The 24,798-nt window shown below is 40.5% G+C and overlaps 1 protein-coding gene across 1 annotated transcript; it reads right to left on the bottom strand.

Annotated features, from left to right (window-relative positions):
* Positions 1 to 616: 616 nt before the first annotated feature.
* Positions 617 to 24,534, bottom strand: slc27a6 (solute carrier family 27 member 6). The gene is made up of 10 exons (XM_070988697.1): positions 24,020 to 24,534; positions 19,435 to 19,644; positions 18,048 to 18,206; positions 14,491 to 14,615; positions 12,777 to 12,971; positions 9,374 to 9,464; positions 9,048 to 9,246; positions 7,120 to 7,217; positions 6,787 to 6,917; positions 617 to 1,053 (listed from the first exon to the last, which is right to left on the bottom strand). The coding sequence occupies exons 1-10, from the start codon at positions 24,504 to 24,506 to the stop codon at positions 877 to 879; spliced, it is 1,872 nt and encodes a 623-aa protein (XP_070844798.1). The 5' UTR covers positions 24,507 to 24,534; the 3' UTR covers positions 617 to 876.
* Between the last annotated feature and the right edge of the window lie 264 nt (positions 24,535 to 24,798).

The raw sequence follows: 24,798 nt of genomic DNA, 5'->3' as shown, positions 1-24,798 counted from the left end.
TCTGCAGTTTAAGGGTTTTCAAAATGGCAAAAATAAATCCCTTAAAATTGACCAAATAACATGAAAACCACCTCTTCCCTTATACCTTAAAGGGGTCTTAATTTTTCTTTTTAAGTGTACATTCAATGATGGCTTCCATGATATTTGGTCATTTTCCAAACCCCTTCAACCATGGAGATAACCTATGAAATCCCCTTAATACACTGATCCATTCATTTCTCTGTTAATTAAACCCAGACTTGAGGCAAACTCACACCTGAGGTGAAATAATTAAGGCCCTTTAAAGGTAAAATCAAAGATGGCTTTCATGTTATTTGGTCAATTTTAAGGGTTTATATTACAATTTATAGAACAAATAATAAATGCACAAATGATGTGCATTTATTAACATCAATGTGTGGAAAAATTCCTGAATTTGCACCTTTTTGTTCATTTGTTTTACCCTATAAAACCCTCTTTATCCATGAAGAAAGACCAAAAAATACTTCTTTATATATTACTGTTCATTCACTTATTACTATTATGAATCTAATTAATTAAGTCCAAATTTAAGTATTAAGATGTAAGACCCCTGACATGAACCAAAATCCCATTGTTCACATAAACTGAAAGGAGTTGCTGTTTCATAATGATACATTCAGGTTCATATTATTTATCTTGGTTTACAAAAACATCTCATAGGATCATTACTGTGTACATGAACTGTACAGTCGACTCATCATGATCCTCAATTCACGAACTAGAGGACGGCTTTTCATTCAGACCTCAGCATACCACTCAACTAGATTGTAGGCTCACTGGTTTCCATTCAAAATAATGTGGAGCTTATTTCTATCCTTTGTGCATGGTGCCACTCCATGTCATAACACCCACACTCTATAGCTTACGTTCTCTTGCGAGGATGCTCTGGTAGATACTATCTGTAAGAGGAATGTAGCTCTTCTGCTGGTAGTCCACCACATAGAGAGGATCAGAGATTGTTGAGGGATTGAAGCCACTCTGCACCAGCTGGAACTTCTGCTGCTTGAAGGTACTCGTCATTTCCATGACCTCCTGCGGGAAAAAAACAACAGTGTGATTTCAGGGTATCAATAGGTTTGAGACTGAATTCAAGTTCAAGTTCAGTATTAAACATTAAACTGTTTAATGATTTGAATTTTGGTTATTTAACTGGGACCTAAAGTGGTACAATGTACCGTAATACTTCACATGATTTATCATTGTTGACTTAGAGCACGCTGGTAAAACAGGCTCAGCTGCTGTGCACACATTGACTGCAATAGAGCTGAAACGCTTAGTTGATTGATTAGCCAATCAAAAAATAATAATCAGCAACAATTCTGATAAGTGGCCAATTGTTTCAAAATAGTTTGCACAGAGGTGCAAAATAGTTACTACATCTTATCACTTGTCAGGATTTGCTATTTTTCTGCAGGACTGTCAACAAAGCGAATTAAAGCTGCATTGACTTTTTTTCCCCACTAGGGGGAGATGCAACATTACCATCACATCATTGTGTTTGTGTCAACAACAACAACAATGATAATCCATGCATCCATTATCTATACCGCCTATCCCTTTTGGGGTTGCGGGGGGCTGGAGTCTATCCCAGCTACAATGGGCGAGAGGCGGGGTACACCCTGAACCGGTCGCCAGCCGATTGCAGGGCCACATGCAAGGACAAACAAACATTCACACTCACACTAGCTGCATTTCCATTACCCCTAGAAATGCGCAAAACCTAAATATCGCAATAAAATACTGGTAATGGAAACACCTATATTTCGAAAATCCTCTCAAATATCGCAAAAACATTTTTACGCTCTCATGAGGTGGTTTTTCCAGACGTGTCGATATAAAAGTGTATCGCAAAAGTGTAATGGAAACACTTTTTTCGCATTTACATGTCACCGAGGTCAATGGACATGACGCAAGGGGTCACGCGAGCAGTTCATTTCGAGGAAGATGGCGCAGTATGTGTGGACAGAGGAGGAGACGGAGTTATTGTTAACAGTTATTCGTGATAAAAATGTCACAGCTATATTAGATAGCAAACAGCAACGATCAGTGTACCGAGACGCATAACGCTTTCGGCCATCTTCCTCAAAGTGAAGTCTCGCGGGACGGCCGAGAATTTACGAGAATTTCGGTTAGTTTGCAAAACACCGTTCAATGGAAACACCTGCAAGTAGCACTTGAACTTTGTCGAAATTTCAGAAATATCGCTTTTATTTTGCGAACAACTGTAATGGAAACGCAGCTATGCACACCTACGGACAATTTTAGAGTCATCAATTAACCTAATGAGCATGTTTTTGGTCTGTGGGAGGAAGCTGGAGTACCCAGAGAGAACCCACGCATGCACGGGAAGAACATGCAAACTTCACACAGAAAGGCCCCGCCTGACCCGGGGATCGAACCGGCAAGCTTCTTGCTGTGAGGCACGCGCACTACCTGCTGTGCCACCGTACAGCCAACAATGATAATGATAAACTTTATTTGTATGGCACCTTTCAAACAGGAATTGCAGGTCAAAGTGCTTTACAAGAAGGAAATCCCATGCATGTGAATGTTTTACATAAAAAAGACAGAGGGCACAAAAAGATTTTTTTTTTTTCACAAAGGAGTATAAAACCAACGTGATAATGATAATAAAGATGAAAATAAAAGTTAGTTAAAAATAATATAATTATATAATTTTAAAAGAGTAGCAGCAGCAGTGCATAAAGAGACGAGTGTTTAGCTTTCTTTTGAAAATATTCAGTGAGCTGGCTTCCTGATATCTGTAGGCAGTGTGTTCCAGAGCTTTGGGGCGTAACGGACAAGGCCCAGTTTTCCTCCATTTTTTTTTCAGCTGCTCAACAAATTCTCTTCCTCTCATTAACACTGCTGTTGTTATACCAAGGAGAGACTCTGTCAGTTGTCCTGTTTTTAACCTTTAATGGAGCAACAGCATTTAAAGCAGGCGACATGGCTTTGTTGAAATTGTCAACCATGTCATTTGAAGAGCAGTCATAGCTTTATGACTCAAATGATCTCATAATATCACAATATTCTCTTCAGGCTTGCCATCAAGGAATTGTCTCTGAACCAAAAAATCCCTTTTAGTCCTTGTTATGATTAGTTTGGCATCAAAAAACACCCAATGGTGGTCAGAAATAGGTAATTCTAACACTGAAACATTGTTGGTGTTTAACCCTGCTGTTATTACCAAGTCCAGAATGTTACTATGCTGATGAGTGGCTTCATTTACATGGTGTGTCAGTTCAGAGCTGTCCAGTAAACTCTTTGGAGTCATTGTTTTTGTTGATATGGATATTCAGGTCTCCATTCAGGATTAATTTGTCAGATATAGTTGCACTAACTGCGACCAGCTCTGATAATTCCTGCATGAACACAGATAAATATTTTGGTGATTGATATGATGTAACAATGAGCACAGATAATTCTGCTTATCAAATGATGTATTATCAAATGATGTAAATTCACCAAGGTGAAGGTCATTACACACAAACTGTTCAGAAAAAATGGCTGCAAAGCCTTCTCCTTTCTTGTTTTGTCTGACTGACTGATAAAAAGCATAATTTGGAGACAAGCTTCTATCAGTGCAGCTACACCAGTAGTGCTGTTTAGCCAGGTCTTAAAACATAAAATGCATAAAATAGAAAAAAATAAAATAAAAGTTCTTTACACTTCAGATCATTAACAAAAAAAGATTTGTCAGCCAATGGTCCGACATTAAAAAGAGCTGATTTCAGCTGTAGGAATTCTGTGATAGGAGACGAGACTGAGTGTGGCTGAACACTGACAAATTTCAGATCATTGAGACAGGTACCAGATGTCTGTGATTGCTACGATGTGTTCGACCGTGCCCCCTGCTGTTTGAGATCACCGTTCAAGGAAACAGCATGGCATCTGTCTCATTTCTGATGGACATTCCAGTGATGATGTCTGTGGTTACTGCTGTTTAATAGTTCGCCTATTTAACTGAGCTTCAGTGCAAAACCTTTAAGTAACTCCTTGATGGGTGATTGTTCTGAAGGTTGGGTCCCTGGAGAATGACTTGGAGCGATGGACGAGGGGTGCTGCATCCCTGACTGGGACAGAGACATCCTCTGAATGCCTTGGGTGATGTGAAGCAGAGGGTCTGGTGAGGCCCTTGCCTCTGCAGGCTGACCCTGGTGCTTATCAGAGTATTCCTGTTTTACTTCAGTAAACAGTAAGGGCATGACGCAGGTTGGTGCCGAGCAATCTGCAACCTGTGATATTTGGGTGGACTCTGTCTGCTAACGCGTCCTTTACAGTTCCAAAAGATAATGAAGTTGGCAATAAACCTTATCCCATGATTGAGGCATTCTTATGTCAGCCATGTATTCAGGCAAGGAGGGCAAGGAGTCGACTGACAGATTTGATGCCTTTCCCCAAGGTTGCAATGGGGCCGATATGAATACATGTTTGAACAACAATCGACCAGTTTCTCCATGAGCAGGGAAAATTGTTTTTCGTTCCAGTTTTCCTTCTCAGACTGTCAAAAGATCCAACATGAATAATAATGCTTGAATCACTTAGATGTGCAAAGAGGATGCCTGGCAGCAGCTCTGTTAGCTCACTGACAGATGTGTCATTCATGGTGAGATCTTCAGTCTTTGACATTCTTACATGCCTGCTTGTAGAGTCCCCAATCAGAATGGTGTCTGGCTTATGAGGTGTGGGTTCATCAGTATTATTTCTGGCCCTTGGCTTGTCAGAGGAGAGTGAGCAATATTTCTCCTTGTCTTGGGCCTCGTAGTGGTCTTGGGGTTATTTCTTGGGTTTTAGCCAGCCTTACTGCTCGAGGTGTGATTAGTTTCCCTGGCCTCAACGTAGTTAGTATTATCATACCTCTCATCATTCAGAGTGAATGGTTCATACCTGTTTTGCAGTGAGAGTTCAAGTGGTGGAGTGGGTGCTGGTGCCCTCTTATTTAATTTCTTGCTAGATTTGCATTTACAGCGGATGATGTCAGACCAAGTACTGGCTAGAGTGGATGTTCTCGGTCTGGCACCAGTGCTGTGCCACTAAGAAGCGGCATTAGGGGAAGCTAGTTTGCCTCAACAGCTGACCCAGAGGTGTTGGGACACGTCCAGGGCAGTGTGTCAGCCAAATCTGTGGCAGGATGCTCCACAGCTGAGGTAATCCTGTGTATAGAAGTCTGTCCGTTTTCAGCAACATGTACACAGACTGCTATTTGATACAGCTTGTCGATCTTCTTTTCAAGCTGCGCAATTCTCTCCGACAGTCCTGTCAGTCACTCACAGTCTGTGCAGCTCACAGATTTTGCATATTCTCTCTGGTTGATCGCTGGTTTCCAGTCACAGACACAGCAAAAAGACACAGCAAAAAGGCTTGTGCTGTTTGGAGGTCACGCTCAGTACCGAGAAATAAAAAAAACTGATACAAATATGATGGCAGCTTTCTGTTTCTTTCATTAAGTCTCTGTCATGTATAAGTATCCAGGATCCACTTTCTAAAACTTTTGGCAGAGAAAAACAAGAATATCAGCCAAAGAATGTAAGCAAAGCAGGGAGCAAGCAGGAGAAGCATCTGCTCTGTTGGAGAGCAAGAAGAAACCAAAATCCAATATTCACTCTCCTTTTAGCCCTGAGGAAAATATCTGACTCTTTAGTTGCTAATAGCTGCACTATGTTCACCAGCTAGGCCTCTATTTTCCTGTCACATCCACTGTCAAAGTAGCAACAGGTGAAACAGGAGGAGAGAGGCAGAGTCTCTCAGAGAGAAAAAGAAATCACCTCTGTGCATCTGAACGTCTAAAACACAAACACACAACACCCCAAATATGAATACAAATATTCACAAATATGCTGTCAGTAGAATAAAAAGACAGCAGATGCATGCTGGTGCTGCAGAATACTGATCCAATGTAAAACTAGAATTACCACCTAAAATGTTCACTGTCATTGTTTTCTTGTACATCCAATGGTTTTGGATTTAATATGGCTGTTGCCTTAATGTGTATGTTGTATTTTACTGCTGTAGATGTTTAAGATTGTGCCAGTCTTAACTACTTTATATACTGTTGGCTTGTTTAAATCTACAGCAATGTTTATAGAGTCACTGTCCTGTGAGAAGCACATATTTCTCAAAAGTCAACTTTTCATCAGTCAGAAGAGCCTGTTTTCAGCTTTGTGATGATGCATTTTCCAGCTAATCCAAGAAACTTTTTAAATAGTTTATTTAGTTTAAGAAGGAGGAGAATATTCTCAACTCACAAAGGAACACTTCATCCTTCATTTCATCAGAGTAATTCAAAATCACCAGATCTGGAGATACAAGGTTTTCACTGGACAAGAAGAGTCTGAAAAATTGTAATCTGAAAGGTAACTAGTAAATAAAGCTGTCAGACAAGTGGAGTAGAAGTATAAAGTTGCATAAAATGGAAAATAATTTGCAGTTCAGTAGAATTCTTGAGTAAATATCTTAGTCCCATTCCACCACTGCTTGAACACATTATTTTCCCAGCAGCATGTGTTGTGTTAGGGTACAATGAAACGAAGCTGTGCTACCTACCTCACCCTCCGTCACCCAATTTCACTTATGAATGAGGAGCAGATGATGATAAAATCACCACCAGCAGCAGTCAGCGGTGCCACAGTGAGCCTGACTTTCAACAGTTCACTTTAATGCTCTGAATTAATGTAAACTCCACTACAGTCCTCCTCATAAAGAACACACATCAACAAATTGAAGATGCAGACAACAGTATAAAAGCGTGTCTCCGATCATTACCTGAAGCCTTATGAAGAGCGGATAAGCATATGCTGGTAGATCTCTCGTCACATGCTCAAACAGTTTCTTCCCATTGAACGTGAAGCCTGGTCTTACAATCATGGCAGCCATTCCTGCTCTGCCCTCATGCCCTGTGAATAATACGGTTCACTGTAATCTCTGTCACCACTCTCCAGCGTCATTCATTGCTGGGCTGTTAGTATATGTGGCACATTATTAGGAAAAGATTATTCTGAAAACGTCTATGATGGGAGTTTTCAAAGGCTTTGTAATTTTGTTGCCAAGTGATATTTGAATAGCAGAGGCAGACATACAAACACATCTTAAACATACCTGGTATTTCCACTCCATACACGTTGACCTCTTGGATAAAATCCAGCTGCCCAAGAGCCTCTGTTACCTCTGTGGTTGCTACATTTTCCCCCTTCCACCTGAAATTAGGGAAAAATGATGAAAATTTCAATCAACATGATTAAGGTAAAATTATCCTTTGACTTTTAACTTCAATGAAAGCTGTCTCAGTACTGTGAAGGAAACCTGAATGTAATTCCTCTTCCTGACATTGTTTTTACTGATAAAAGTGAAAAGCCATGAAACCAAGAATGCTTTTGAATATAGGAGAGAAGGTGGTAATCTAGAAAAAGGTGTGTAACTATTCAGAAATCTGTGATTAATTCCTGGCTCCATATAAGTGGTTCTTCAGTAATTTAGTATTGCACATCCATAGGTTGTGCAGTTCACAAGTGACAGATTAAAAAAAAAAGGTCATTATTCAGGCAGCAGAGTCAAGTAAGAGTAATGCTCCAAAAACACTGGATCCTACATTTCCCACAATACAACTAAATAGAGAGCTGTAGTGAAACCAGAGCTTCTCAGTTATATCTGTCTCAAGAGGATTTTATGAGAGACGGCTGTTTGTCTGAAGGTCGGTTATCTGATCTCTGGCTCCTCCATGTCACAGTGAATGAATCAGTGTATGAATGTGTGTGAATGGGTGAATGTTGACACGTAATGAAAGTACTTCGACATGTCAGTAGACTAGAATAGCACTATATCCATTTACCATGTTCTAGAAGTTGAAAACCTCTCCCAGTTTTGGAACAATGCAAATAACTAAAAATCCAGCTTTGGGGCGCAGCCTTCCTCAATAGTATTTTGTGTTGTTCCCTCCATATGTTTAGATAAGTACAGACATTCTTAACAAACTTCATTTCCCATAAGCCTTGGACTGCTGGAGGCTCAATGTCATGGCTTGACAGAAGAGATAAGTCCATTAGTGACTTGAGTGGCTGTGGCGAGTTCAGAGAGGTCTGTGATAGCAGCAGAGCAGAGACGACTAAACATTGTATAACACAAAAAAAGGATCAAGCAGTTTTAATATGTTGGGTTTGAGATTCAGGGCTGACTGTAATCCAGGAATACAAACAGAGATTTAATGTATAGGTCTTTACCAAACAATTCAGAATTTTCTTCATAAACCTTTCCCCACATTTTTTTTATAAAGGGACAATCAAAAATACAGTGGAAGTATGACCCCTCAGAAACCTTGCATTTATTACGATATTTGGAAAATACAGGATCATTTGAAATGTTAGGCCCAAGTCAGCCCCCTAAAGAAATTTAAGTTGACTGATACCCTCTACTGGGGGAAGCAGAACATTGTAAAACCTGGTTTTCTGGGCTCAGGATGTGGGCTTTTCTCCAGTCGACCGAGGGAACCCACTTGAGGGTAACCTTACTTTTGAGAAGTACCTAACTACCTTCCTACACAACTACCTCAGTTCCAAACATGAAGTCCACAGATTTCCACATGGCCAACCTGGTAAATGTACCTTAGGTGGAGAAACGGAGGAAACCTCCTGTCACTTTCCAACTGATGATGTTGTTTGGATTAACACTGAAATGTCTTCGTGATTGTTCTATTAATTGTCCGCTGACAGTCCAAAACCCTTGTTAACGGCTGAATGAGAGACTGCACTGAGTAAAAGAAGCTTGTGGATCACAGGCGGGCCTGGACGTGATGGCATGACTTCGGCTCCTTACTGTATATCATCTCTTTGTTTTGCCTTCCCTGCCTGGTAAATGCCCCCGTCTCTTAACTCCACACCTCTAGCTTTACTCAAAGGCTTTGGGTTATTGATGTCTTCAAGCCTGATGACATCATCAGACTGAACATCATCTAAGTGACATATGCTTTCAAGGTCCTGGTATATGGTGTGTCCCTGCAGTTGAGACATCTCAAACATCTTATCCCAGCGTACCTGAAGGTGTCACCCACTCTGTCTCTGAAACAGATGAAGCCCTCCTGGTCTTCAGCCATGAGGTCGCCGGTGTTGAAGTATGCGTCTCCCTTCACGAAAACGTTCCTCATCAACTTCTTCTCAGTCAGCTGCTTGCTTCCAGCATAACCAAAGAATGGGCTAATGGCGCTCACCTTGGACAGTAAAAGTCCTGTCTCGCCTGAGAATAAGAATCATACACACAGTCTAAAATCATTGCAGATCATTTTAAGATGAGGTTAATTTTTGAAGAAAAAAAAATCTACAGAGAATGAATTTGTATAAATGTTGAGAAGTTGCACTTTTACCTTTTTTCACCCGCTGACAGAAACCATACTGATCTTTCACTGGTTCATCTTTAACCATGTCATACTTTGCCAGATCATACTTGAACAGGAGCTACAAAGAAGTTCAAAGAAAATATCATTACAGCGGGTAGTGCTAAAAACAGGTTAGCCTGGTTAATGGAACAATCATTTTGAATGAATGAAATAAGAATGCAGCCTTATTAATGTGCAGTCTTTATCAAAGTTATTAATCACAATGTCTGCTGAGAAAAATGATTGAGCAATTGGAAAATTTTAATTACAAGATATCTGAAGTACATTTTGCAGACAATGTCGATGCACAACTTTTACTTGCAATGGAGTATCTTTACACTGCAGTGTTGCTACTGTCAGAATCAGAGTACTTCCTCCAGCACCACCAACCTCAACCGAAGATGAATAACTTTTTACTACGTGTTACAGAACTATAAATCCTGTTAACTAAATCAGGATATGTGTCCTGGCATAATTATGTTGTACAACTTCACTCCATAACTATCTTTTGTAACAGTTAGTGGGCCAGCAGGTAAAGCACTGGGGCAGATCTAAGAATAGCTCGGGTCAGAGATTAGAACTAAATACATGTAGCCACTCTTCTGTAACTCCTCTGATTAACAGCAGCTCCACAGATAAGCATTAGAGAGGCTAATACCTACAACAGTCACAGGAAAGCCACCTCCCTGCTCATCCTTTGTAACTGTCTCAACAGACTGACAGATTAATCACTAAAACTGACGATCCAAGATGACATTACACAGCCTCTTTCTAAGTTTCAGCAGCATAATGATGTCAATGCCAATGACACATCATTTTCCACACCACCTTACTATCATGTTACAATTTATTGGAATTGTAATAAATTAAGAAATTGTAAGAAATTATATTTACTGCATAATGCTGTTACATTATTGTGTTGTATTAATGCATTGTCTTACATTATACTGTATAAAATCATATATAAAATGTTTATTTTGAAAATGTAATAATACATAACAGTAACGTCTTATTATTGTAGTTCTTGTAATTGTGAGGTATTGTGTTGTATTACGTTATATTGAAATAAATTATAATTTTTTATATTTGCTATTGTCTTGTAGTACATCCTATTGCAAAATGTTTGTTGTTTTTAAAATATTAAGTATGCTAGTACAACAGAAACATTGTATTATAATTGTATTACAATCCAGTTGCATAATATTGTTACAGTGACCACCAAGAGGCCAAAATAAACATGGCCATTGTGTTGTAGTACATTAAATAGTATTAAATCTATATTCTATCACATTTGCATTGTATTGCTGTCTTCTGACTACATCATACTGTAATATGTTTGCTATTACAATGTAACAAACAAAATGTAATTGTATCTACAGGAGTAATGTATGTTGTAATGTTAACACCATGAAAAACCAGCTTACATTTTCAAAGAAAAATGGTCTGAAAAAATCATGTTGAACCCTAAATTAATAATTATTAATCACACTTATCCAGTGGACAAAAATCTTATGTTGCACAATAAAGAATGTGTTCTTTCTCCAGAGGTCAGCTGATTCAAAAGTACTTTTGTTTTTTTTTTCCTTGTGTAGTAACATTTGAAAATGTATGTGTTGGATTCTGGATCAGGTTTCTATTCATTTGTGCTGTAAGCCCATGCAGGCTGGCCATGTTTCTAAGACACAATAATATCTTCATCAACATGTATGATAAAACACAGATATATAATAAAATAACAAAAACACAATACTGTACAATCCCTTATAATGTAAAATGTATCAACACCTCTTTGAGACAACATAAAACTGAAGCTGTTAAGCTTCGCGGAGATAATTACTGTGATTATTTCAACAACTCGTTTCAAGATTAAACCCCAACCCCCACCCCTACTCCCATCCTCAGCCCATGTTGTAGGTTGCTTTTTTTTCCCCTTTTAATGTGTGTGTGTGTGTGTGTGTGTGTGTGTGTGTGTGTGTGTGTATAAATGGGTAATGGGTATGTATGTAATATGTTTATAGGTGTGTACTGTTTGTGACCAGGTTGTTTGTCTCAATTCAAAATTCAATAAAAATATTTAAATTGAAAATATAATTACTGTGATATTTGCCGACTTTATATTCCACAGGTGTTTGTGAATGTGTTTGTGATACTGTGTTGATGCTGGGCACAGTAACTACATAGAGTCCGCTAACTGAACCCTCAAGCACCCCTCTGATGGAGGACACTTGCTGCTTCCTAGATAATACATGACCTGGCAGATCTCCTCTAAGCTGTTTACCCCTCCCCCACCCCTCACCAGAGTTCAACAGCTAACCATGTGCACTTTCCTGATCAAATTCAGTCTTGCACTCTGCTTCTGTCACAGGATGTGCCTGATTAGCAATGGCTGGGGAGTGAACCTGGGTTGTATGTATGATGTATACACCTCAAAACCATACACCATCATGTTTAAAAATAGATTTACATCATGCAGATATACACCGGCATACATATGCATGTCTGCTGTGAGTTGTGAACATATAGTCAAAAGTATGTCTGCGTCAACTTACAGTTGATAGGCTGTATATTGTATCCTAATGAGTTCAGGCAGCTGCACAGTGTCAGCATGTAGAACATCATCATCATCATTATCATTATCATTATTATTATTATTATTATTAGTTACAATACTTAGAAGTCATTTAGGCTGAATAACTTCTGTTGGCCATTACTGAAATGTTCTCACATGTATGCAGACTGAAGCACACACACACCCACTGGGACAGAAGTGTAGGGGAATCATGTTAATGAGCCACTCCTTGGACTTTCTGTTGGACAGTGTAATGCAGATGTGTGTATGCAGCTCCATGCTTTCTGTAGCCACTGATCCTCTACTCCAGCAAAACTAACATTATACATAAATATACAGTAGAACACCCACCTTATTTCCTTCTATGTGTTCTTTCACAATACCATGACAGATATCTACAACTCATCGTCCTCCACTGAATTCAGAATGAGTCCCTGAATTCTCAGGCAAAATACAACACTTGTATATGAAAGGTATAATACTATAAGAGGCAGATTGTCATTACATTTATAGACCACATTCATGCTCCTGATGGGTAAACCCTGTGCTTTTAATTCGTCCGTGGACTCTCTAAGTACATAATGTGCCATAAAGGTGTATTCAAGAAATCAGTTTTCATCTGTCTTTCTGTGATCTCATTTTGGTATTGTGCTTAAAATTACTACTTCTTATGTAATGAATTCTCTTGATTTTCAGCCTTATTCAAGTTTTGTATGAAAGATGCTATACAAATAAAGTTTATCATCATCAATATCATTGTTATTATTACTACTACTACCTGTATGGATTTCACCCCCTCTTCACGCCTTACCGAGCACTCACCCTGTAGATGAAGTTGGAACGGCCCACGGTTCCAATCTTGCCGATGTGGTTCATGAAACACAGGTTTCCCTCAGTGGAACCATACACCTCACACATTTTAATGTTTCCAAAGCGACTCTGGAACTCCCGCCAGACGTCCTGCCGCAACCCGTTCCCAACGCCCATCCGCACCTTGTGAACTTTATCCATCTCTGTCTACACAAAAACAAACACACACACACAGAGAAAAACTCATGATTCCATCATTTTTGGGGTTAGATTTAATTTCCGCTTTACTGTTAGTATTTTCAAACATGTGCTTCAATTTCCAAAAGAGAAAGATCTGAGGATATGAGGACGAAGCCATGAGTTTGGCAAATGTAACGGTAGTGTGAACTTCCCTGAAACAGAGAGCAGGACTGAATTCCTATCAATACTCTGAATCCTGATGTAAATGCATCTTGGCTCATGGGTTAACATATCCACAAACAGTTGATGTGTCGGTCCTGAACAGATATTTTTCTAATGTAACCTGTAAGCATGTAAAATAATGTACACATTTGCAGCTTGACTTGACTGAAAGACGTCAAAAAAAGACACCACCCTCCAAACTCTTGAGATACTCATGCAGACCACATCCACATGTAGAGAAATGCACAGCTCGACAGGCCTGCTAGCGCCTATTACACTAACTGAATTATGATTGGACAGATGCTGCTCGGAGGAGGGGTTGAAGGTCAAACAGTATACTAGACACAGTTCATTGTTGGTTAACTCCTGATCAAGTAACCTTGCTAGGTATATTTGTGTCCTATTGATGAGTTCTATGGTACTTGCCATGTTTGCACATTGATCACATTGTTTGCATAATGAGAGGATACGAGCAGTCATTAGCACTCATGCTTGTGTGCACACATTGACCTCGTAAAAAGGTGCTTAATGTGTCGGCATCTTTAATTTGCCAATCAATGATGAGGACAGTCATGGCCAGCCTTCCACCCACACAGCCACATAACAGAGAGTGGACAAAGAGCACTTTGAGTCCAGCCTCAAGAAGGAATGAGTTCTGCCCTCACACTTTCTTTGTGTGTGTGTGTGTGTGTGTGTGTGTGTGTGTGTGTGTGTGTGTGTGTGTGTGTGTGTGTGTGTGTGTCCTCATGTCTATGTGTCCAGTATGGGAGGACGCAAACATTAAAACAAAGACCCAGCTTGTCTTTCTGCCATAGTTGTGCACAATGTTACTTGACTGATTCACAAGTAGCAGTGACTGCAAGGTCTGCCTACTGTACAGAGCACTGACTGACGCTTTGCATCGTGGCTCTGCTCTCACTCACTTGCTCCGCCATTCATTGCGTGGTATGTATGCTGACTTTCTGGACCTGTTTTGTAGCCTGGTGTGTGGATATTATGATTCATGTCAACCCAACATGATATCAAGTCGCGCTGAGTACAGGACAGAAAAAACATTACGATACTTTAAGATACATTAAGACAGAATGAAGCCATCCTGCAAACAAGGGTATTACTAAGAAGACATGTTACGAGAACAGTGGAGGACTAGTAAAGTGACTATTTTAAAGTATCCAGAGGACCAATTCTCCTTCAGGAGGGTAATACAACAATGCCAGTTTGATAGGATGGTAATTTTATACCCAGTGAACCTGAAATAAGACTGTTCCGCCAGTATGATCTTATTTTTGAAACACTCACAGCTGAATGCCAAACAGAAGATTACCTTCGGCTGGTTGCAGAGGTATCGGCAGAGCTCACCAATATACTGGAAAACAGTCACGTCGTGTTTTCTACAGTCATTCCAGAACTGAGAGGCCGAGAACTTTTTCTTCAAGACGCAGGTGGCACCTATGACACAACACACAACAGTGTCATTAAATTTATCAGATCACCACACTGAACACCTCAGCATGTTTCAAACAAACTTGTCTGTGGTAAGTGTCATCTGAACACATTTGAAGGTAACAGCGTTCATACCTGTGGTCACACTACACGACACTGACTTTAAATGTTACGTGCACTGTAGTAACCTGGTTACTGTAAATCTGTGTACACTTGCTGCAGGTCAGAGACCTTTTTTTTTGAAGCACTGTGTGCTTATATTATGTTGTGACAGATGCCCTGCTTCCTGATTTGATCTTTTCATTTTTTTCGGTGTGTTTGTATCTGACAGACAGAGAGAAATGTACCTCACAGCACAAAACTGCATGAATATGATGTTTATCAGTCAAAAAATGACTTCTGGAGGTGACTGTATTCATTTCAATTTACTGAAGTTTACTTTTTTAAATAGTTGTACTTGTTGGAGTAGTTTTGAGTTGTTTTTCAGGATAGCCAGGGCATTCAGTCTCTCCTCTGCCATGGAGTGATGCATTAAGTTCATTGTTTGATTCCTGCAATGAAAATGTGTGTGGATAATTTACTTCGTAATATCTGGGGTAGGGCTGCACAGTGGCGCAAATCCACGGTGTGGATTTGATAGCTATGTCAAGCTATGGCTTCATTCATTGGAAACCTACACCTTGCATTTAACTGACTAAATAAACGAAAAATGTCCACAAATGATATAACTGCATAGCTTACATAGTTCATTTCTTAAAGCTGCAGTCGGTAACTTGCATTAAAGTAATTTTTTGTCATATTTGCTAAAACTGTCCCTATGTGCAGACAGCAGTACATGAAACATGTAATCTGTGAAAAAAAAAACGGCTCCATTGGTCCCACCTACTGCTCCTACTGCGCTTTGCAAAAATCCACCGCGCCCGACACAAAACAACCAATCAGAGCCAGAGGGGCGTCTGAGGGAGTGTCTGACATCTGTCAATCACTACTCACACACGCTGCGAACCGCCCCCTCCCTCCACTCATGCCGCAGGCTGCCGCTCAGTCAAACAGCTCTGTGAGCGGCGTCAGGAGGCTGGTGAAAGCTATGGTGGAGCAACAGCCAATCACAAAGGAGAAACTGCTCATATCGCCGCTGCCAACAACAGCATATACAGCTAAGACAACAAATAACCATGAAGCTAATATGGTGATTGTTACAGTAACACTCCGCAACGCGTACGGTATGTTAGCGACTGTGATGTAGCGGCTGGGCAGAGTTAGCTTGTTTCCGATGCTAAGGCTAACGTTGCTGGTTGTCACGGCAGCCGTGCAGATGCCGCAGGGAGGAGGGGCTTGGAGGCAGGGCATGAGTGCAGCGGAGAGGGAGGGGAGTGATGTGGAACTTGTGTTGGTTCGTATTTTCAGGCTAAGTCTGCTCTCTTCTTCATCTTACCTACTGCAGCTTTAATAATACACCACTATACAGCATATACATATGACATCAAGACATCAGAGAATGTGGTAGCAGTCATGACAGACATGAGCTACTTTACTTGAAGGTGTACAAATTGCTACGGTTATTATTAATTGATTGCAGTGATGTTACAACTCATGGTGCTACTTGTGTGCAATTCAACCATCCAGGGCAGAAGGCAGAGCCTGCACAAGCTTAGCTGGTGCACTGGCTGCACTGCCTATGTCAGTTACATTAACTACTACAAAAATCTATTCAAATGAGTGCATATGGAGTGAACTGTTTACTGTTTTCTGATGAAACGTACAATGTTTTTCTATTTAGAATGTCTTAGATGGAAAATAACACACAAAGTCAAATGGTTTCAGCTCACCTGAGGTAGAACCCAGTTACTGACCTGAATGGATAAACACTCCACAAAGAGACGTTCAAATATTAATCTATGTCCTCACAGGACAAACAGATACATCTCAAACAGAACACAGGGTGCCTTACTGACGTATTTCAAAAAATGAGGTACAAAGTATCAATCCATACTCTTGGGTACACTAATCGATTGCAAAAGACACCATGTCTTTCAGTGTTATTTTGTGGTAAAGGTTAAAAGACAGCTGGGTGTTATTCTGGTTACTTTCTGGCAAACAAGCTCATCTCAGTCCTGTGAGGGCTTTCTTCATCTCCAGCATTATGAAATAACACAACAGACTGTGTCCTGATTGCAACCTACCATACGCCTCTTTAAACTGCTTTTAAGCTCATGCTAAATCAGCTGCTGAAACAGGCAGTGGTGACTATTAAAATGTGATGGAAACTCAAATATGAATTGGAACTTTGAACTTTCTTTGCAGGCTGGAAACACAGCAACAATGACTTAAAAACAATAATAATGTTCTCACAATCGTCCTCAGTGTCCACTTCCTGCTCTGAAGCCTCTAATTAAGCTGCCAGTTGAAGTGAAACAGTGGGTCCTCACAGGGGTCACATAGTTTGGCAGGCAAACGCAGTGCTCAGTGGACACTGTCTGCAATTCTGAATACCAGTTTGCCAAGAGAATCGGTGCTCTGTATCTGGCAAGGAACTCAAATCATTTGTTGGATAAAAATGGACATGTAATGAGCAAACATGTCTTCACATTATCATATCAGTGTCAGTCTTAAAACACTCCATCAAAGTCCATTTTGTGTACAAGTTTAGAATAGATCCCTTGAGTCAAAATGATATGAGCATATAAGTGATTTTCCTGATGATGGGTCTCTGCATAGCTGTTTAAAAATGCAAAAATCTATGTCCCGCTGCATGGGTCATTAACTGGATGGCCAACTGAGGCAGATTTTGAGGGGAAACTTCCACAATCACATCTTGTACTCAACTGTTGACTGTGTGACTAATTTTGTTTTATTCTATGTGTGATGACTAATAAATAGAACTATGCTACTAAAAAACTATTAAACCAGTCAATACATTACAATGTAAACTCTCAACTGAGTTTCGGGGGAGGCACAGAGTGAGAGAAGTGAGATGCTGTGTGAGGTGAATTTGAGTCAAAGATCGTTCTCCTCAGAGTCACAAATCAGTCAAAGCTGAACACACAGACATGATGCACATACGTTTAGATTCAGTCTGACTTATAATCCATCCCATACAAAAATCCATGAATGGTCCATGCACTCCAGAATCACCAGGTTTTTAACTTTTCTTCAGTTTCAAAGTAACCCAGTGATAGTGTCTGTACATGCATGTGTACACTGCAAAAAAGGAACAGCTAATAGCTAAATCAGCATGATCTTAATGATGTCAATTTGACATCATGTAAAGAAATGCAGGCTAAAAAAAACTCAATTACATCTGAATTATGACTGAGAACAGAAAAGCCCTGATCTAGATATTTGTTTGTTGGATGTTGAGATTTTAACTGACAAGATAGGAGAAAAGCTTACAGCACACAGTGAATACAAAGGAGCTAGCCTTATAGAGAGGCCTACCCAGCTCTATGATTCCTCCTATACCGACCAAGGAAGCTGCACTGTGGTAGAGTGGCAGAGGGGTGTACATCACATCATCTTCAGTCGCCCCAAATGCCCAAAAACCCCCTGCTGCCTTCAAGCTCTGGAGGTGAGTGATCACTGCAGCCTTAGGGAGCCCTGTAAAAATTCACAGACATGACACTGCAAAATAAACATCTGATATTTGTTATATTATTGGCCAATGTTAGGCCGAGGAGGGGGTACATAACCATGTGCTACCACCATGACAATGTAACACGAGGTCATGCAAGGCTGCATTTCAACTGAATGCTAATAGTTTTGTGATGCTAAAAGGTTTCTGATACAATAATGAAAAAGAAAACTAAACAGGAATGTACAGTAATATACAATGAGTCAGTCATCCTGTCAGTCCTCTCAAGATGCCAGATGCTCACTCTCCCTTTCCCTGCTTAAAAAGCTCTCGCCCTGTTTTCAAACCACTCTTCAGGTCAGTGTGATGTTCGTGTGATGGATGATGAAAGTCAAAGCATCACTGTTCTGACAGGCGGATGACTCCTCTGCATCACGCTAGATTCAGACTTTATGCACTTTTAATTTGAGATATAAACTAGTTCCACAACATATGGTAGGCCTGAGGTTAAAAACATTTACTGGATACTGTTATCTGCTCAGGGTCACAAAGTCTATCCCAGCATGCACTGGGAAAAGGCAGGGAAATCTGACCTGAACTGAACCTGCAGGTCTTTGTACAGGGCAGCACTTGTTCTTGTGGTATTTTAGATACTAAATGTTTGATCAAAACTTAGTTGATTCATTAGTACCAGGAAAAATCATCACTTCTCCTGGAAGGAGACTGGAAGGATTATACAAGGGAGAGGTCTCAGAATCCCCAAGAGAGGCTGGAAGGAGTCTTCTGAGGACTGTTCTGTTTACCCTGTCACCAACACAACCACGGCACACACAGCTGGCTCTAAAACAGATAGCCAAGGTTAGTTAAAAACACATCCTGAAATATAGAGCTTGCTATCTAGAAAAAATGTACAACATTATAGCCCAGTAAAGATGTGCGCAGTAGATTATGATGTTACTAGTGTCCATCAGATGCATATTCACACTTCCAGCAGGCAAAAAGCAACAGTACCATCCACTGTGGTTGTGTTTGTGTCCGCCACAATTCACTCACATTAAACGCAGCTGAAAAAAAGTCTATTTATCTCTCAGTTCGTTTGCAGTGCAGAACACCTAACTAGCTACTAACCAAACAGTATGGAACGCTGCATTTTTAGCTATTTTTGATGACTAGGAGGAAGAAAACAGACTACATGTGTAATATTAGTATGAACTGTCCGAACTGAAGCTGAGCTGCAGAGAAGCACACGCTCACCAGTTGTTCCAGAGGTGAAGATGTAGAGGATGGGGGCTTTGAGGGAGGTGCAGGCGCGTAACACAGCCGGCACAGGCTGGTCAGAGGCAGCATCAAACTCATCCAGCAGAGTGTTCACCTGGGTGTGCTCACTCCGTCTCTTCATGGCCCACACCTGAGTGTTGTCCTCCAGCAGGCTGGTCAGGATGCCGTTCAGACATTCCACTAAATCTGGCAGATGGAGACAGCGAAGCCATATTTCAGGAGCAGGACACCTGAATTATAGTGTGAACTGTACTTACCCTTCTCAGCCAGCTGCTTCCCACTTCCTCTACTTACTGTCTTTTTTGTTTTAATAGTGATAGTGTGCTGTAAACAATGTGCTTTGTAAGTGTTTAATGCAGAGACGTGAGAGGAAATAGGAAGCTAATAATATAATATGATATATGACATGTTTATATATGACGTGTTTTGTTTTGCACGACTGTTATCAAGGCTAATATCTGCTCACGTTTATCCACTTCATCTGGTGCAATTTCTAACATGTATATTTCTCTCAAATGTGCAGTAACACTATTTCTGATCAGCAGTACTTAGCATATACATAGTCCTAGTATTTCTCAAGTGCAATACAACATGTCATTAGTTACTTTTCACATAAGAACAGTAGCAATAGTACTTTTTTATGGCAGTAAGATTTTTATGGCATTTTCTACTTTTCTATAATCTGTACATAGTGTGCATATGCATAGTTGTTTTTTTATTCTTTATCCTGTACACGTTTTTATTTTGACCTCTTCATGCCACTGTGCTTGCTCATTGTAATACTTGCTGGCTGCAACCACTAAATTTCCCCGGTGTGGGATCAATAAAGTCTTATCTTATCTCATCTTATCTTACATATCATAAAACATGTACTTTTAAAAGGACTGAGGAACTAGTAACAGTGTTACAAGATTTGTTTATTTCTACTATATATTGTTCATTTTAACAAGGAGACTTTTTTTAAACATGTCGAAATGCAGGGAATAATGAGCAATCAGTGAAATCACCTCATTAAACCCTGTTAAATATTCAGTTATGCCACAGCCACTGCCACCTCAGCCCATCTGAGACTATGGCTTATTATTACTATCCTCAGTGAGCCCCGAAAAACTGCATCAGGCTGAAGGGTGAGAGCTACTTGGAGCCTCATCACTGCCAAGTATGATGTCCTACGTGCCTGGTTCTCTGCGGAAGAAATACATTCAGCCAATTAGCAGATTTTCATTCATTGTTTATTATGAGAATGATAATTAGTCTGCTCAGCAGCATAGCATAACGGTGCTGAGTGATTAAGAATATGTCTATACTATTTCACTTGTATGTACGTTAGTTTAATTATGTTCTGTAGTATATTAGTTCATATATGTTCATTCATATACTGTATGTTGCATATTTTACATAAGTATTGTTTGTTTTGCTGCTTTGTTCAAATGAATTCTAATAACAGATGCCTGTTGTCATTTTCAGCTGAAAGGAGGACGGTGTACACGTGTTGACTTCTAGGTTCAGATTCAGTCTGTCATCTTTTTTCTGCCCAAATACAAATACGCCTTACAAAGCCAACATGAATCAAGTGAGCTCAAATGTTCTTATGTTTGGAGCCCAGCAGCTGGAAAGAGCACCAATCAAAGAGCTATGAGGAGAGAGCTTCCACTGTGGTACAATTCTCCATCCCTCTGATAAAATATAGTTCAGTTTACAAGATCCTCTATGCTGTTAAGATCCCACTTCATCTCCACAGCCATCACAAACAGGAAAACACCTTCATATCAATTGCAATATTGTGTTGATACTTCCAGTGGAAGTACTGCACATCTACTCTCATTAGTGTTCAATCTATTCCATGAATCCGTCTCCTGTTGCACCAGGGTTGTAATCAGGACAGTGCCCCTGACTAGCATCATGCTTGTTTGGTTGAGCAATGACCTCCCAATGTGGATCCTGTCACATGGCTGCAGCATGATGAATCCTATTAACTGTGGAAACAGGATTCTTCCAGTGAAACATGGGTAGAGGCTGATCATGGTTCAACTAAATTTCATATTAATGTGCCCTATAAAAGGACAGCAAATGCCACACGTTAAAGCATGGTAAAGCAGGACGCACCCAGATTTTTTTGGACATTATCAAATTTAGACGTTTTCAGGATTGACTCCCACATCGAGCAATCACTCAGATCCTCACTGAAACTGAAAACAACAACATGGATCTGACAGAACATTTTGAACAGTGAAGGTCAATGTTTCTAACTTAATACAAATAAACTCTGACATGATTGCTGACACAATTACAATGTTGCAATGGCAGAGAGCCAAGTGGTCAATGGCCGTCGGGCATCCACTTGGCATCATCCATCAGCCCAACCTTATTATGTACTGATGTGTGTTAGTATTGTCAGTCATCCAGGTCTTAGTCACCTGAGGTAGGCTGAATGTAGGGCAGCTGGACTTGAACCTGTGTCAAGTTAGATCTTAATTATGTGTTTTTGTTGCTATCAAGAAAAAACAGAAATCAAACAATAAGATGAAATCACACTGCTGTGATTTTTAAGTCCCAAAAAAAAACCAGTTCATTCAATTATCAAAGACAAATATCTAAATAATTGTCCTTCCAACATATTTTTGTTGGGTATGACACAGTGAATGCATGTATGCAATGGAGATACATATGACACTGTGTCTGTATTTCACTGTCTTCCTTTCATTCATTTTAATTTAGGCAGTTTAAATCTTCCAAACAGCAATTAAATAAATAAGGACACTACCAGCTGGAGGGGCACCAAGAAGAAGGAGACATCTTTTGAAATCAATTTCAGACACCCAGTCTACTTTTAAAAGTCTGCTACACTGATGTCCAATCCACATTACACTGTTAAATAAACCCACTGCTCACTCTGCACAACACCTGATACTATAAGGAGTCTCCAGGCTGACTCTGCAGGGAGACACTCACTGCCATGTCATTAATGATGATCTTAATAATTAATAATGATCTACAAACAGGGGTGCCCAGACTTTTGGAAATCTGGTATCTGTGGTGGCATGCCGATGCTGGTGCACTGACAGTGAGGACAGGAGCAACCATACCCACTTGGTAGACGTCGGCAACCAGGAGTAAAGTGCGCTGATGGTGACATCGGCACATGGACAGTGTTTGCATAATCACTCTCACTACCAGAAGGGACAAACGTTCCATTTGGCAGGTTTAAGACGTAAAACTTCTCTTGGACTGTGCGCAACGTGTCGCTCTGCCCAGACTATGAAGAGTAATCCTTCATACTGAAGTAATCCTACAGACTACATCTCACATGCCGCAAAAATAAAACTGCATAAACAGGGATTAATATTACTATTTGCTGAAATTCATTTTTTCATTTTCTTTTGCTACAAACATCTGATGGGCCAAATCAAACCTTATTGTGGGCCAACCTTGGCCCACGGGCCCCACTTTGGACAGCCCTGATCTACACCCTGGAATTAGAGAGAAAGTTACTGACATCCACAGGGCTGAGATCAGGCCGATGCAGGTGCTTTCACAGTCAGCTCATGTACATAAGTACAATTGTGAGGGACTTACTTTCTACTTAACCAGTATTTTCATTTGAGTCTGTACTCCTAGTACTAAAGAAATAGTGTCCTTTTGACTCCACTACAGTTACAGTAGTTGACAGCTACACTTGTGACTGGTTAGAGAAAAACTGAAGGTGGAGAAACCGACACTGAAGAAGAAGGTTTGACATTTCTGTTAAAAATGTCCACAACATTAAAATGGCACTTGTAAATGAATGTATCAATAATAATAATATCTTATTAGCATTATTATCATATACACACAACCCTCTGAGAGGAGACATTCTGTTCTGTCAGTGCAGAACTATTAGTGCTGGAGTGAATGGAGTATTTTCATACCTAGAAAAAAAAAAAAATAGATTTTATTTAAGCAAAGGCTCTGAAACATCTTCCACCACTGCTATAAAAGCAGATACTGCCTCCTGACGTGACAGCTGATCCACAGGGCTGGCAGTGTCACTGCGCTGAATATTATAAGAAACCAGCATGTTGTCTTTTCTTAATGCAGAGATGCTCAACTGTAAAATGTTAGTGTTAGTGTCTTAATGCAGACCTGATGTGTCCACTGTGAGTGAAAAACAGGCAAAAACAGAAGTATAAAACTTGGTCAGGACATCCATACGTTAAGGTCAGATGGTGCTTATACCTGCAGCTCAGGGTTAATCTGGGATGTTGGGTTGGGAGTCAAAGACACAGAGGATCAGAATGATGGAAATATAAATAAGCAGGTTTGTGAGTTTCATATTCTTTTCTGAGCAGGATTAAAACCAGCAGGGGGCAATGATGCAAAGTTATCTCTCAAGCTACTGATGTTAATGATGGCCAGTTCATTTAAAAGCTAAATATTAGCGATTTTTTTATTATTATTATTCTCATTATTATTCTCATTATTATCTCCTATCAAATACTCGAATGAAAAGATCAGTCCCCTCAGGGACAGTGTGGACATGTGCCTGTCCTGCCGCTCAGGGGACAGACAGTGAGAGCTTTACCTGAACCAACAATGAGAGTTTTGGCTCCGCAGCAGTTCAGGCAGTGCAGCAGAGACCTGGCCTTGATGTTCGTGTTGAGGAAAGCCACCGAGCATCCGACCCTCGTCAACGCGAACCAAACGCACAAGAAGTCCGGCTCGTTGCTCATCAGCAAGGCGACGCAGTCTCCTTTCTTCAACTTCACTTTTTCCAGGAAAACATTGGCCAGTCTGTTGCTGCGTGTGTCGATGTCCCGGTATGTGTGGACGCCTCCTTCGTAGATGACGAACGGCTTATTGGGGATGCGCTGCGCCTGCTGGATGAACCTGTCCTGGACCGTACACACGCTGGACGTCAGCTTGAACCACTCCAGCTTCAAGCCGTACCCGACTACCTTCAGTAGAAACAGAAGGTCCCTCCAAAAGTACGGGAAGCAGAGTTTCTGTAAGACGTGAGCGGAGAAAAGCCCCGCGACCAAGGCGGAGAGCCATCCCACGGACAGAATCATACCCGCGGCTGTGAGACAGAGACAGGACACGCTGGAGAGCTGGAGACAGTGCGGGACACGAGCGCGTTGCTCACTACAAACACTGTTACATGTTTCATGTGACAAACACGGGCTGTCATCGTGATGTAAGCCAACGACGAGCCCACAGAAGTTAAGGTTCACATATAATACCGGAACATGAGCGATTCTGCCTTCAAAATAAAAGAAGCAATTGGGCACTGCGGGTGTGTCCTCCACCATGCCTTCGGTCCCTGCTGCTCGAGGAAAGGGGCCTCTCTGTGTGGAGTTTGCA

Source organism: Chaetodon trifascialis, chromosome 20 (genome assembly GCF_039877785.1).
Source record: "Chaetodon trifascialis isolate fChaTrf1 chromosome 20, fChaTrf1.hap1, whole genome shotgun sequence".
In the NCBI taxonomy this organism is placed as follows: domain Eukaryota; kingdom Metazoa; phylum Chordata; class Actinopteri; order Chaetodontiformes; family Chaetodontidae; genus Chaetodon; species Chaetodon trifascialis.
Note: the sequence above shows the minus strand (reverse complement) of the source record. Positions and strands in the feature narration are given on the sequence as shown.

Bases quoted from the DNA above. Each gene is read 5' to 3' on its own strand.
- slc27a6 (XM_070988697.1), bottom strand. From the start codon at position 24,506: ATGATTCTGTCCGTGGGATGGCTCTCCGCCTTGGTCGCGGGGCTTTTC. The intron at 7,218-9,047 runs GTACGCTGGGAT...CCCTAATTTCAG, and splicing joins AGAGTGGGTGACACCTTCAG to GTGGAAGGGGGAAAATGTAG. The intron at 1,054-6,786 runs GTAATGATCGGA...TTTTTCCCGCAG, and splicing joins CGCTCTTCATAAGGCTTCAG to GAGGTCATGGAAATGACGAG.